The 15,826-nt window shown below is 38.4% G+C and overlaps 1 protein-coding gene across 3 annotated transcripts in view; it reads left to right on the top strand.

The window, feature by feature from the left end:
• The window catches only part of SNX24 (sorting nexin 24), a 94,315-nt gene that overhangs the window by 38,547 nt on the left and 39,942 nt on the right, over positions 1 to 15,826 (top strand). For 2 of the 3 annotated variants that reach the window (XM_040090891.2, XM_040090893.2), the window contains exon 2: positions 12,192 to 12,275. The exons of the other annotated variant lie outside the window; for it this stretch is intronic. In XM_040090891.2, the coding sequence (XP_039946825.1) occupies positions 12,192 to 12,275 (84 nt within the window). The remainder of the gene's footprint in view (positions 1 to 12,191; positions 12,276 to 15,826) is intronic. 3 annotated transcript variants of the gene reach the window in all.

The raw sequence follows: 15,826 nt of genomic DNA, 5'->3' as shown, positions 1-15,826 counted from the left end.
GCTGCAAGTAGTACGTGCACAGTGTCGGTTGTATTGTGTGAAAAGCTTAAATGGCACTGTGAGCATTTAAATTCACAACCCTTGTTTCCTAACAGTTTAACCTTTTGCTTCTTTTACCCCTGAGCAGATAGCTGGGAATTAAGGGAAGGGAAGGGAAGGGAAGGAATATCATTTGTATAGATACTGCCCCAGACATGTGACCGGTCAATGTGGAGCTTTGTGGTCCCTAATACAGACCTCCTGACCAAGAGACACTTGGGTTTTCATCATCCAGCTGCCCCACTAGCTGAGGAGGGAGGGAGAGGGATGCCATGTGTTACCAGTGGGTTTTCAGAGCAAGTAAATGCAGTGACATATTGCTTCTGATTCATACACAGTGGAATTGTGCATTCCTTTTAAGAATACGGGAGTGGGAGTATTTCAGGCTACAAGCCCCTTCTCCTACTCTTCCTCGGCCACCTTATTTTAACAGTAACGCAGTATGGTCTTCTCAGGTGTAGTTTCCCTCTGCCATAGAATAGATTCCTGTCCAGCATCTCTTATACAAAACTTTAAAATGTCCTCCAGTCTTTTTCTGTTTCTAACATTAGAGCTGCTCCTGAATGGAAGAGTGTTCTGTAGGCCTGAAATTTATCCTAACTTTGTGGAGAAGCCATGAACTTTCAATCAGATTAGAACAGACACGCTGTTAAAACAGCAGAGCACCAGCAATGCCTATTCTATTGGAAAAACTACATTATTAACATTCTTAGTGCAAGGTTTTGTTAGTAGTTAGGCAGTTTTCCAGAAGTTCATGACTTGGCCAAATTTGCCTCCCAGATGTCTTCCCGGTCTTCTTGTTGACATCTTGGAGAAATTTGAGTGAAGCAGTTTGGGTTTTGTTTTGGACTGTATTTGAGGGTTTTGACTGGGTTTTTTGGCATGGATAATGTAAAATGTATTTTTCCTTAAGTATGTGTTTGGACTGTTTCAGCTGTAACTTTCTAAAAATACTTTCTGTCTAAATCACATACCTGATACAGAAAATCTAAGCCCAAAAATTAAAGGTTGGCAAAACTATAAGTAACCGAGAACAGTCTTGTAACAGAAAATATTAGATTATTCTAATTGCTTCTGGCTCTGCCATTGAATTCTATAATTTGTTTTATTGAATTACTTCCATCTGATGTTTCTTCAGAGTTATTGAGATTGTAAAAAGAAAAATAACAGCAGTGTGTCTGAGCTGCAACATGAAACAGGGGATGAGGAATTAGTTGATGAATGTCCCTCTTCGTTACCCCTTTAGAATTCTTACCTGGGAAAAACTTGCAGGTGGGAGAAAAGCTAAGTAGGGTTGTACAGAAGGTAAGAGGCTGTACAGGAGGATGATTAGTTTCTTGCTGAGGCAGTTGGAGGTGACTTCTCAATCACATGTAAGATAGGGTAGGTTGGATTTTTTTTTTTTTCCCTGTAAATAGAAAAGTGACACTTTCTCTAAATATGGAGAAGAATCAACTTGCGCTGCAAATGGTAACTTAGAATAAACTAAGCATTTGCAAGCTTCTGCAGGGGTGTACTGCACTTTCATAATAATAGAGCCTTTGTAGCAGAAAAAGAATAGAAAAAGTTATTTATGGCAGAGTTTTGTGTGAATAAAAATGGCAAAAGTTTTTCTATTCAAAAGAACTCACTCAGTACAAAAGGTAAAAACTGAGAAAATACAAGGTTCTAAGAGATTTGGGTAGGCGGGTAAAGTTTTCACTAAGTACCTAATAAAGCAAGAAGAAAATTTGAAACCTCAGAATGAAGGAAGCAGTAATACCTGTGACAGTATCATGTTGTATCTGTAAGACTTCTTAGTGGTATCTGTAATATTTTCTTGCTAGTATTTTTGTCCAACTAAATTTAGGGGTTTAAGTCTGTATGTATTTAAATAGGGAACTTGGTTGGTATGTGCTGGTGATGAGCATCAAGTAAAATAAATGAAGATTTCTTTCACACCCAAGAGCTCAGGATGTGAAATGTGACTCATACTTCAGCTTAAACAAGTGTATGGATTCTGTTTCCTCATGATGCTGTTTTTAGGAAGATATTATATTTTATTACTTAAGTGTTCAAGTTAGTTCTTTGGTAATCTGTGCTTGGCTGTGTCTTCTATTTCGTCTTCATTGAGGAAAAGGCAGTTGTGGATTTTTAGATGTGCGGGTAGTACTGTTTGATGCTTTGAGTTAACTTTTGAGGAGACTGCCACATTATATTATTAGTTCAAGCAACAGACAGCAGTTAAAAACAGCACAATTTTCAGTCATCCACATCCTATTGCTTGTTTGCAGTATGCATGCTTTTATTTCCTGTATCAGACTCAATTTATAACTTACTTAAAATCTCTCAGAAATGTGCTAGATACATAAAACCTTATTTGGCTGAATACTTGTGCAGGCATGTAATTACTTGATATTTACCTCACCATCTTCCAAGTGACTGAAAGACTAGTTGCAAAATAACATAATATTCACTGAAACAATTTTCATGTTTTGAAATGATAAATACATGACTATAAAACCAGTGTTCCTGGATAGGTTATTCAATCTTGTATTATAAAATTACTAATAGGATACTTTTATTTTATATATTATGCTCAATATTGTCTTGTTTTAATATCTTTACTGCCTTTGAAGCCATAGAATCTGTTGACTTGATTCTACTGGAAGTAGTTCCCATAAATGGTTTATATGTTGCCTTTTCTAAGACATGGCTGTTTGAGTCAAAAATCTGTGCTGTCTTAGGTCTTCCACTAATGTCTGTATAGTTCTCTGCTATACTTACTTGCTTATACTTATACTTACTTATATGTACTTGCTGTGTTTTCTATTGTAAGTAAAGCAAGTTAGGAAATACTTGTTTCTCTTTCCTGTGTTATTTCTTTATGTTCAAGTAAATTCCAAACCCTGCTCTGAGCTTCAGCTCTCACTTGCTCCCTTTTGTGCTATGCCTGCACCTTGCTGTCTGCAGTTGCCGCAGACATACCTGGGACAGACCTAGGCCAGCCCTTTTGTCACTGAGCTTTGTCCAAACTTTATGATGAGTTCTACAGTGTGGGCTGCCCATGCTGCTGCTACTGTTCATGCTGTCACCAGCTCCTGAGCCTACTTAAATCTGATTCAGGAATATCTGCATTCACTGTGTTCAACAAACCAACCATATAAATACTCTGTTAGTCGCATCATGTAAATTCAGAAGCTCAAAACTTAAATCTCAAATTGGGTGCAATATTTTATTATTTTTGAGCACTGTTTATGATAGTTGCTGTTGCATTTTCTTGTGTAGTTTCCCACTTCCATTCTCTCTACCTTCCTTGCACATGAAGAAGCATTTGATTTTCCGAAGCTGGATACATCGATAACAGCATCCTGGTAACCTGTTTCAGGTCTTGTCTCAGTCACAGCAGGCTTAGTCCAGTAACACAACTGTTTTATTTCTGTTTGAGCTTATTTCTTTGTTCCACTTTGAATTACCATTCCTGAGATTGACATGGCAAGGGAAACCTTTGGTGAGCAGGATGGCATTCTTTGATAAATTGATGCAGTGCCTTGTCTTTCCAGGAACCAGTGCTAATGTTTGAAGCAGTGTTGTTAGTTTTGTGTAATAGTAACACAGGTGGCAGGCAATCACAGAGGTAATGAGATTTCCATTTTGGAAGACAGGCCAATGCCAGTTTAGAGGAAGTTTGGATGATGTAGCTCAGTGAAAGGAAGTGCCTGAAGGTGTTACATGGATCGTGATTGCTCATCTTCTTATTAACAGAATAACATTTGAATCTTCCATTTTGGGGCTGAAGATAGGGTAATCACAGTATTTAAGTAATATATGAAGGCTATTTGCTAGGTTGTACAGACATTTAGAAAAACAACCTCCTTTGACTACTGCTCTTAAAAATTTATTTGGATGAACCACTTACGTGGTAAAGGTGAGCAGAGACTTCTCAGATGGATCACTGCAGAGAACCTAATAAGAAATTATGCAAAGTGGATATACATTATTTTTTTTCCCCTGTTATTTAATCACCATGATGAATGTGGATCTGACTTTAATAGCTTGTATGTATGGTATCTTGACTAAATCCTGTTGTGTTTCATATTCATGTGTATTTTGTTAGTCACCAGCAGAGAAAAAGACTACATTCATATACTATGGTAGACATATCATGGAAAATGAGACCATGGAAAGTGAGTTCCTTTGAAATGCTTATTACCCTGCTGCTTGTATATCTTTGTATGTGTTCTTTGTCACATTTACATTTCTGTTTGTAAACAAAATATCTGTGCTTTGGAGGCAATAGGTCTCCCAAATTCACAGCAAATTCAAGTGCAAACAGAATAACACAGATTCAATGTTTCTAGAAAGAAACTTACTGTTGTGTCTAACCTCTCACAAAAAGGAGCTTCTTGCTGCTAGTTGGCTGCCATATGAGGGCACTTTCATTGTGGTTAGGAATTGCATTCTGCCTTGGGAAGTAAGAGGATTCATTACACATTCTCCAGAGAAAATAGTGAAGGATTTTGTGACAAAATAGAAGATTCCTTATATTTTATCCCACTTAGATTTAATCTGTTTCTTGTAAATACACTTCTGGTATCAATTATTTTTTGCAGTATTCAAGTATTTTATCCCAGTTTACTGTATCTATTGGAAAGCTAGTATTTTCCATTAAAAGGCTCATATTTTTTTCTATTAGTAGAACATTTATGATAAGAGGCATTGAGATGATCCAGATGAGCAAATAGAGCAGATTAGGTTAATTTTATTTTTCGTCCATATAACTATAGGCTTTAGTATGGGTTGTAAACTTTTTCCTTTTTCAGTAAGCAATCAATACATTCTCCCTTAAGTTTGACTTAAGGAAGTTAGCCAAATAGGTAACCACAGTGACAATGAGATTTTGAAGGGATGTCTGTCATCTGTGTAATAGTTGTCCTCTACAGGGCCAATAAAGAAAAATACCAAAAACAAATCAGGTCTTGTAGCATCTTGGTTTGGTTACAAATTAGATTTCCATAGCCAGTTTATCATTGGCAACAGAGAAGTTTTTCAGTTTAGAAAGTCAAGTAAGTTATTTTTCAGGAAATGACAGAGAGGTTCCTATGGGATTTTATGAACCATGTGTTTGGAAAAAATTGGTTTAAAGAGAGTTGAAAAAAACCAGAAAACTACTTACTCTTACATGTCAGCTACTCTTTCATTCAACAGTGACAGCTCCGTAGAAGCCTCCCTTGAGCTTCCCATGTTATAAGAATTACAAAACTGCCTGACTGTGTTGCAGTATAAATTGTTTTACTATCTCTTCTTCCAAACCCTAAGAAATATGACAGACACTTCTAAAAGACCATCTTCAGGAAAAATATCCCCGAATCCTGTGTGCACCTTTTGTACATTATTCCTAGTAACACTGCCATTTTACAATGGGAGGAACCTCATACTGCAAGAGTGTAGAGGAAGTGTAAGGAACTAATTTTAAACTATTTTGTATTGTTGGTTGAAAATATGAACTGTGCACTGGAAGGTTCTTGAAGAGATTGTTATCTGATTTAGTTAGATACTGGTACCAGTAAAACTGGTAACTGTTAGAGAAGACAAGAGTATTTAAGTAAACAAGTAGCTGAAGATTATATAAATTAGTAAGAAGGCATTTGAATTAGGAGTCACATTTATAAGAACAGGTGATTGTTCTTCTTTTTATTTTTATTTCTTCATCATCTTTTTATTTTGTTATTCTTCTTACCTGTGAAAGCCCTAGTTAGACTGCAGTAACATGAGATTTAAGAGGAGTCAGTGAAACATCAGACTTGTTCTCTTATGTCACAGTAGAAAATCTGTTTTTGTAAGTTAAAAACAATAAGGCTGTTTTCCTAGGCCAGAATGGGGCAGGTAATTGCTTCACACAGGCTGGAGCTGTTTGGAATACTCTCTGGAATTCCTACAATAAACATTTCACTTCTCTGTCATGATTTTTCTCCCTCAGAAACTCTGGACAAGGCAGTGTCATAATTGCATAATATCAAGCTTTCATTTCCATAGTCAATAAAAAGGTGTACTTTTTTCCTTGTGCTGTAACTAAATATTGTACATTGTACTTGGGACTAAGTGAAAAGTCTGATTTCATATAACGGATGTCACAGTGCTTGGGGTGAGGGAAAGGACTCTTTAACCCAAATTTTGGGCTGAATTTAGGTGAGATAAACAAATCTTATAACTGATAATAGAGTGGATCTGAGTCTCTTTGGGGCCCCTCAGTATAAGTGAAGTGTGTGTTGGGCAGAGCTGTACTGCTAGAGGGTGAGGCACAGGCCCAAGGATCACCTGCCCCAGGCGAGCAGGGAGGTTGAAGAAGCCGCGAGAACCAGTGCCCAAACGTCTGTGCCAGCTGACTTGCCCCACTGCAGCTATGGCTTTCTGCCTGCTCTCATAGCCATCAGGAAAATGTTCAGCATGTGTGAGGATGATACCAGGAAGGGTGGATGACTCTTAGCTCTGTGTCTGTTCATACTCCCTCCCAACCATCTTGATTCCTCGGGCATTTATTTCTCTTCCTTTACTACCTCCAGCAGATACTCTCATCTCTTCTCTGGTGCCCAAAGCAAAACCACATGGAGCCAACTGGTCTCTTTGGGACTATGCTGCTTCCTTCTTTACCTTGCCCCGACTCATTTTGCAGTTCTGCAGCAGAATGGAGGGCCCAATTCTTATGGGCAGACTGCATGAGCTCATGTAAAGGCTACTTGTGTAGAAGAGCAGTTTCTGAAGAGAGGAGTCTACTGATGTGATGATGAGCAACCCACCCAAGGAACAAAAAGTCTTAAGTCTCAGTAACTTGAAATGGTGGTGACAACCAAAGTAGACACTGGGTGCTAGACAAAGGAGAAACTAGAACTGTGGAGAATATAGTTGGAGAACAAAAGGGAGATTTCCCTTGCCTCATGCCTCTGTAACCCATGTCAACATTTATGCCCTTGAGCTGCCCTGTGCCTGCTGCAGAACTGAGTTTTGCTGCCCTGCTTTCCAAAAGATGAAGTCAGAATAAGTTAATGTGTTTTCATTTGGAGGATAGTGAGATTCAGTTTTATGAAGGCTACTTTGAAGTTTGAGTTGGCTCTGAATACTGCCCTCATTTCTGCCTGTACTGTGCAGGGCATTCAGAAGTATGGAGCATTGCTGTGAGGCACTGACACTCCTAAGCTGCCAAACTGCTGTTGCAGCTACGTGCAGCTCTGGTTACCACCACCACCCAGATGCTCTTACTGATTGTGTAGAATATTGTTTTCTCCTGAAACAGTAGGATGGAAATAGGCTTAAAGTTATCTTTTGATCTCTACTGTTTCCTGCGGTCTTCTTCTAGTTTTAGTCATTGCACAACCAAGAGAGAAAATGTGCCATTGCCGGAGCAGAAATGAAACACTAAACACATGGAAATCCTATTAAGTGTTTCATGGATCATGGCTGTCATTTCATTTGCTCTGGAATTCCTTCCATATGGCCATGGCAGAGGTTTAAGGTTGAGTTTTCTTGACATTTTGAATGCATTAACTGTTCCTCAGACAAAAGTCTGTCAAGTATACTGAAGCATCTGAAGGGATGTATTTATTTCTGTAAGTAATATATTAAATAGAACCAGGGTCAGTAAGCTTGGTCTTGAGAGACAAAAACATGACACTAGAATTTTGTGGAGTTTTCTTTCCTGGTGAGTGTTAGACAAATGTATCTGGTTTTTGTAAATTTATCTTTTTCTGCTTCTGTTTTTTTGCATCTCCTTATTCTAAATGGCACTGCCCCAAATCTCTTTTTCAACTGTAATTTTTCAAAAGTATTGCATTTCAATTTTCCATGTATAAGTATGCACAATATGTTAGGATTAACTTACCATGAACGTAAACTATGTAGCTAGCATGATTTCCATGAGTGAATGTGATAGTCATCTGTGTATGTCTTATATAATAGAAAACCAAGCTAAGATGTTAGTAAATTTGTTAGGTTTTGTTCCTACTCATGGTCATGTATGTCATACTTGTCTGCATTTTTTGTTAAATTGATCACTGTAGGATTTTTTGAGACTAAGTTACTGGAGCTGCATATTTTGGCATCAGATTGTCGTATAAAAGTTGTCCTTTTGTATCCAATGTACACATGACACAGGTAAGAACTGAAGAGGGGCAGTGTCAGTGTTACCCACAATTCATGATATGCTTGTGGGCACCATGGGCAGTCTTTGTACATCTTACTAGTTCCTGTTTTCTTCCACTTGTGCTTTCTGTCTTTGAAATTAACCGTGATACAGTATCAATTTTTTGCCCATATATAATCCAGTTCAGTTGCTATGTAGTACTGTCTAGTTTCTGCTACAAGAAGAGAAATATATGTGTTCTTGAAAATATTGAAAAAGGACCATTCATTTAGACGTTTGATAATGACCAAAAATAGATAAATTCAGGAAAATGGCAAAATTAGACATAGTTGCTAACAATAAGAAAATAAGAAAATGGTTTCTGGGATCTGAATAAAATCCATATAATTGGAACAAAGTGAAGAGGAAAAAAAAATTATATCTGTTTTGTACTCCGACCTGAAAGTTTTTACTATTTTATTAACAAAGACCTTAGGAATTCTTCTTTTTCTTTTCTTTTTTTTTTTTTTTTTTTTTAATTTTTGTCACAGGTTTGATGGTTATGAATTACAGTGGCAGATCTGCAATTAGTTTAAAAGATGGGCATTATTCATACTGATACTGAATTCAGATATTTTTGCCCCATACATTATTAATGTGGGTTGAAGTTTGTTGGAAGAATGCTTTTAATGGATAATGATCTGGCTATGGGCAGACATTGCTGATAATTATTGTGGCAGCAACCATGAACAGTGGTTTCTAGTTTCAAAGTACTCTTGGAGTTTTCTAATTGGTGTCTTCAAATCTGTGGTCCCTTGTGTCACCCTAGTCAGGGTGAAATGCCAATTGTTCAGTGCCATGTAATTTCTGATATTTCAATGACTATGGGAAAAGTGTTTTGCTTGTATAATTCATACATTTTTCATTTAACTATCTGTCACTTATAAAAAGTCATATATCTTTTCTGAGTTATCTCTTCAAAGAACATGAACATTTTTACTAGAAAAATAATTTCCTAGCACTGTTGCATTTTTTCCCACATAGTTCATCCATCTTAATTTTGGCACTTTCATCTATGTTCACCAATTTTCTTACATTATTTTTCTGCTAAGGCCTGCAATTACTCAGTTAAATTTTTGTGAAATTTACTTATGGCTATTTGTATCCATGAAGAGTTCCTATCTCTTTCTCACAGCTTAATGCGTCTTTTTGTCTTTCACACAAAGCCTTGTCATTTTATGAAACAATGGCATGGAAACTAATTTATATACTTTTAATTTGGTCTTATGAATTCTGATCTGGTAAACAGTGAGGAGGCAAACCTGGAATGTATGCAGTCTAAATAAAGTCATGTAATAATACAAGTTTATAAACACAATTGTGTTGTTTCTTGCATTTCTGCTTTACAAGTTACTCTGTAAATTGGTTTAATATTTAGATTTAAATGAAGCAAAAAATATTTCTGGGTTATCCACTTACTTGTCATAAATTGCTTTATATTTCTGAAGTATAGGTGCCTAAACTGTGACTAGATTAGAAACATCATTTGCATGGTTTTGCTTTCAAACAGTGATACTCAACCTCAAGCCTAGCAGAGCTGTTGGTTTTGCAAATCTTAGATGTCTCCTAAAGCTGGATCTGAGGCCTCTGGATAGTGAGGGGCAAGTTAAAGCCTCTACAGTGGTGTGGGGGAGGAGGAGTTGAGATTTTAAGGGTGGCAGTGTCTGTATTTTGAAATAACATTACTTTGCACGTGAAGCTGTGCTTCCGTCTTGCACCTTCTGTGCAAGTAACTGTCAAATATATTGTTCAATGTCATGATGTTAGCAGAAATTGTGAAACTGTAATTAAAACAGGAGGAAGAATAAATATAGCATAGTTTTAGGTGTTCTGAAACCATTTTTGTGATTCTTTAACCCACAATGAAATACAGAACAAAATAGATACATGCTTTGAAAAGAAGGTCTACAAAGGGATTTATAGGTCCTTTCACATAATCCAACTCCTCTTCTTTATGAAAAGATGGGGTTTTAGATTTCAGAGGGATAGATATTTCTCTGAAGACACTCATGTGAATAAAAACAAAATGGAACCACACATGCTAACCTGTGATTCACAAGAAAGTTACCTGCCAAGGGAGTGCTTATAGCTGAGACAGGAGCCCCATAGACTTCTCCAGATTGCTTGGCAAGCCTTGTAGCCAGCAGAAGTGCTAAACTTAAAGTGGTGAGTGGCTCTTAGCTGACTGAGGTGTGAGTGTTACGAGTTCCTCCTAATTCCTGGAGATTTGATATCAAGTAAATACAAAACTGTTGCTACACCTTAGCTAGAGGCTCACAATCACTTTTCACTTAACTACTTTCATATTTTGTTATCCATTCCTTCTAACTAGTTATCCTTAAAACTCCTTTGTTCCTGTGCAATCCAAAACAATTATTCCTTGCAGAACTATTTCTTTCATATGGTGTGTAGAATATGAAATATAAATAATATTTTTTCTCATTTATTTAGTATGTTATATCTTGACTAAAGAAAAATATCTACATTGATTTTCCTTTGCGTATGATCCTCTTGACAACTCCGAACTTATAAAACAAGTTGTAGGGGTACCTTAGAGTTCTTTCATGTGTAGAAGAAAATTGTTTAATTGCCACTTACTGTTCTTCCAAAGTATTCCAAATAGATAGGAGGGGGGAAAAAAAATCAATGCACCCAAATAAGGGCATCTGCTCAAACTGTTAGGACACAGACATAGTCCTATTCAAAGCTGTAGAATGTGGCCCTGGTTATTACAGCAAATGAATTTTGGTAATGTAAATATTGGTGTGAAATGACTATGATCCTATCCATACTGCATTCAAACAAAAGTTAAAGCATTTCAGTCCGGATTTAATAAAATACTATTTTTAATGTTCTTTGGCTAACCAGTGAAAACCATTGCATTTTGACCTGTTTGAAAGGCGGGTTCTAGTGGACAATAGAAAGTGTTTATCCAGTATGGTATGTCAGTGTTTGCTCTAATCAATGCTAGCTGGCCATGTTGTGACAGAAAACCCTTTTTTCTGCATTCAGGAATAAACACTGTTTACAAATTTATTTCAAACTACATTTTATTTGTCTGTTTTTAGTCTTGATGTGATCATTTGTGCTTCGCATTGTTTTTCATTGTCCTGAAAATAATTATTTCCCAGATTTCTGGGCAAAACAGAAAACAAAGACCTCCTGGATAGAACAGGCACCTTTTCTATATTACTTCTCTGCTGATTTTATCTTCATTTAATAGACCATATTTTCTTGAGTACTTCAAAATATTTCTCGTCACTTGCCCTCAAAACTGACCTGCTGACCTGAGAATCAAGAATATGTCATGTTAGTGACTACTAATTAGTGGATCCGGAGAGTTGCTTCTCCTGGCCTTTCAACCTTACAGAGGCAGCAACAAAAGCTGTCACATGTATCACACAAAGAAAACAAGTATTTGCCATGTATGCTTTTGTTTTGTTTTTTTCCTAGTGTGTACATAGCCCAAGTTCAATTGAGACTAGAGATGAATTTGCAGGTTAGGAGGAAATTATCCTGTGCTTCCATTTATTTCTCTATTTCCATGCATAACATAATGAGTATATTATCCAGCTCTTACTGAACATGTGTAAATGTATTAGTACACTATATTGTAAGAAGGGGAAAATGATTAAACTCTGTTTCCTTTCTCCCTGATTGTTTTTTTTTTCTGTTCCTACCATTCTTTTTTTTTTTTTTAATAGTTGAAAGTATGTTATATCTTTCTGAAAGATATTTTAATGCTTAATTTCTAATGTAAAGCACATAATCCATGCTTAAGCTGTTGTTTTATGCATTTGTTGAACAAACATTTTAACAGAAGATTCAGCCATATTTACCATTAAACACTGTTGTACTTCTGCAGCTTATGAGGCACATTCGGTTTTTTGAGACTATCTAGGAGAATGACTGTGGTAAAATGGGCAGTCACAGACATGTCACTGAACTGTTTCGTGCAAGCAACATTACCCTCTTTTTTATTATTTATAATTTTCAGGTCTTTAAAATAGAAGTGCTGATGAGTGGAAGGAAACATTTTGTGGAGAAGAGGTATAGTGAATTCCATGCACTTCATAAAAAGGTACTGATTGTCTTTATAATATGTAGCTTTGCTTTGCCTAGGCAATTTTTTCCTCTCTCTTGTAATTGTTACTATACATGGTATATCTTAAATACGTCCTGTGATTTATGCCTCTGGAAATTAATTCCTAACTCAATTTCTTCTCTCTTTCTTAGAAGGGAGTGATGATTTGTCACATGTTACTAAGTCTCTTTTTCTTTTTCATTGTTGTTTACATGCTGTATGGCTAAAATGCCGGTCTATGGTATGGTTTTGTCTTCTTGTGAAGTCACAAAATAAGTCACATTCCAACAACAAATTAATAGAGTGGGCTTTTTTTCCGTTAGGCAAATAATTTGTTCTATAAATTTTGTTGCTAACCTGCCATATGTGAAGATGAGCAAACAACTTCTCTATATGAGGAAACCAGACATGAAAATAACTGAGTAAACCGTCTCAATTAATCTAATATAAAATATCTGCTAAGCTTGTCTACTGAATCATTTTAATAACATATAGACGGGAACTCAGTAATTTCAAGGCCGGTTATCTACTAATACTTCTTAAAATTGCTTTGACTGGTGTTAAAGTATGCTTTTTTTCTTTCCAAGCTAAACTGAAAGCTGCTGTGCAGTTGTGCTGCTGAAAGACAAGCCTTAGCCGCTTTTCTTCTTTATGGAGGCCAAGTATTGTGAAGGAGAATTTTGGAGGAGCATTGCAGCCCCTTAACAGCAATGAAGCTGTACTAAAGAGCTTCAGTCCTAGGATCTGGGTCAGCTAAATGTCTCATAGTTTGTAGGTCTGAGTGTCAGTGGAGTGTGGGCAGAGTCAGCTACTTTGACTGATGCTGCTGGCCTTCATTATGGAAAAGCTTCCTCTGCAAACAACAGAGACTAGCATGGGTATTTACAGCTCCTGTCAGTGCAACGTCGGAGGAGTTTATTTCCACCAGTATGTATGCTGGTGGTTTTGAATTAGCTCAGGAAAGAGGCTATCCTGGTGCTACAGAGGATGGTATATAAGGTGTATAGGTTTAAGCAGATTTGTCTGAGTGAAAGGCAACTACCGACCTATCAAAAGTCCAAAGACAAGTTTGCTTTACTGCACCATAATTAAGATGTGCTAGTGCTTCTTGCCTATTTGCTTCTTGTCTCAGTAGTGGTATCATCTGCCACTTATTAGTACTCATTTCCTTGTTTATTGCTTTAGTACAGATACGTCTCAGATATTGTCATCCTTGCGTTCATATTAAATATGAAACTAAATAAGCAACAGTGTCAGAAACAGTAAAATAACTCACCCACCATTAAGCCTTGCAGTATATGAATCCTTTGTTTTACAGGTGAGAATAATTCTGCAGTTGAAGGTAAAGCAGATGGATAGAGTTTATATAATGGAATAGGGTAGGAACATTAGGAGGGGAAAATCAGGATTTGCGTCTTCAAAATGCACCCTATCTAAGTAATGTCTCCTATTGTTAGAATAGTATAGTATTGTATAATGCAATGTAATACAGAATTAGAATTAGAAATATAATTGAATATTTTCTGTTGGAAAAGACATACAACCATTACATAGTCCAACTGCCTCAGCAATGCAGGGATGACAAGAAATTACAGCATTATATTAAGGATATTGTTCAAATGTCCATGACAGGTTTGGAGCATCCACTACCTCTGGAGGAAGCTTGTTTCAGTATTTGATCACCCTCTTGGTGAAGAAATGATGTTTCCTGATGTTCATTCTGAACCTCACCTGGCACAGCTATGAGCCATTCCCACATGTCTTGTCACTGGATCCCAGTGAAATGCTCAGCATCGCCCATTCCACTTCCTCTCCTCAGGAAGCAATGATATCACCCCTCATCATGCTTTTCTCCAAAACTAAGCAACTCAGTGTCCTCAGCCACTTGGAATCTGTCTGCTGAGCACCTGCAAATGTGCCCTTTGCAAACAGAGGAGAAGAAAAGCCAACACCAAGGCTGGATCTGGAAGAGGGAGGAGAAAGCCTGTGCTTGTGGGCAGAAGCCTTTCCCAGGCTGCTCACCATCTGGGCATCTTCCCCATGTGCGACTGTCCTTTCACAGGGGCAGGACTTTGTACTTCCCCTTCTTGGGCTACTGCTGTGGTGTCATGTAGAGAGCAGCACCAATTTGTGATGCCAGGCAAGAGGAGAGATTTGAGGGCCACCACAGCAATGGTACATCAGGCAATGCAGGCTGGTAGGAGAGCAGAGCCCAGGGACATGGTGCAGAAGGTAGAGGGAAGAGGAGGCTAGGCCTGAGGTGATGAGCTGTGGGTCAGGGACTGGCTCCAGAGACCCCCAGCTGGAAACACCTGTCCCGGGACCAGCTGCAAAGATACAAGCATGGAGCTGGGCAGTACTTGCTTTTAGAGGAATGATGAAACTGTCTGGCACAAGTAGTAGAACCCATCAGCATTAGCATTCCGTCCTACCTAGAAGAAAGTGAAAAAGGTGAGGATAGATTCTATACTGTTAATAACACTGAGACTTTTCCTGTAGATTTGTACATTTATTTTATTTTGGTAGTTGGGGCTGGGAGCTTTTGAGGGCTGGTACATGCCACAGCTGGTGGCCCAGTCCTGCTTCAGCCATGTTCCAAGGCACCTTCCAGCATCACTGTTGTGGTGCTGGCCTCTTGTTTGCTGTAGAGGCCTTGTGGGTCTCTTTCTCTTCAGAAGTTGCTGTGACCCTTTGGGGGAGGATTTATTACACCATTTGGAAGTGGCAACACTGGGTGCAGTAACCTGTCCTGTCTTCTTGCTTTGTAGAATGGCAATGGGAGCTGAGGGGAGGCTGCCAGGATCCCAAGCAGCAGCAGTGGAGGAGGAGGCCTTTCTGCTACTGCTTTGCACAGTGACACAGGCACACTGCTGCATGAATGTCACTGTGCAGTTTTGGAGGGACACCCCCAACATCCAGCACAGCAGCTCTGCATCCATCTTGTGCTTGGTTGGAATGGTTGTGATGGTGTCCTCCCCTATGCTCCTCCAACACTGTTGCCAAATATCTTCATCTTCTGATGGATCCAGGGTTGCACTGTCCTGAGGAGGATTGCATGATTCTGAAAGCAGTTCAATGAGCATGGAGTCTGGATGCCACCCACAGGACGCCTGAGCACTCCTTGAAGCCCACCTTTGTGGTGCTACAGGATGATGAAGGGCTTGGGCAGCTGGATGTCCCAGTGCCACTCCCACCTGGTGGATGACTTACGTTGTAGGGGGTGTGGTAACATGCTCCAAGCAGTCATCATCCAGCTGCAATGATTGCAAGACTGACAGTATCCTCCTCTTGCAGAGGGGGTACTCAGGCTTCTTCTCAGCCCATTGCAGGATGGACAGGTAGCAGAACTGGTGGAGGTTCTACGTTACACAACTGGCTTTCTCCCAGCTGTCCAGGCAGGGGGAAAGCAGGTCTAACTGCCCTGTAATTTCTGAAGCTGTACAATTGTGACTGGATGACTGCAGTTTCACTCTCAGATTTGTCTTCTTTCACCACTTTTGGTGGATTTGTCTTCTTGCACCACTTTCAGTGCAAGAGATTTCATAGAA

Source organism: Hirundo rustica, chromosome Z, assembly GCF_015227805.2.
Source record: "Hirundo rustica isolate bHirRus1 chromosome Z, bHirRus1.pri.v3, whole genome shotgun sequence".
Classification (NCBI taxonomy): domain Eukaryota; kingdom Metazoa; phylum Chordata; class Aves; order Passeriformes; family Hirundinidae; genus Hirundo; species Hirundo rustica.
Note: the sequence above shows the minus strand (reverse complement) of the source record. Positions and strands in the feature narration are given on the sequence as shown.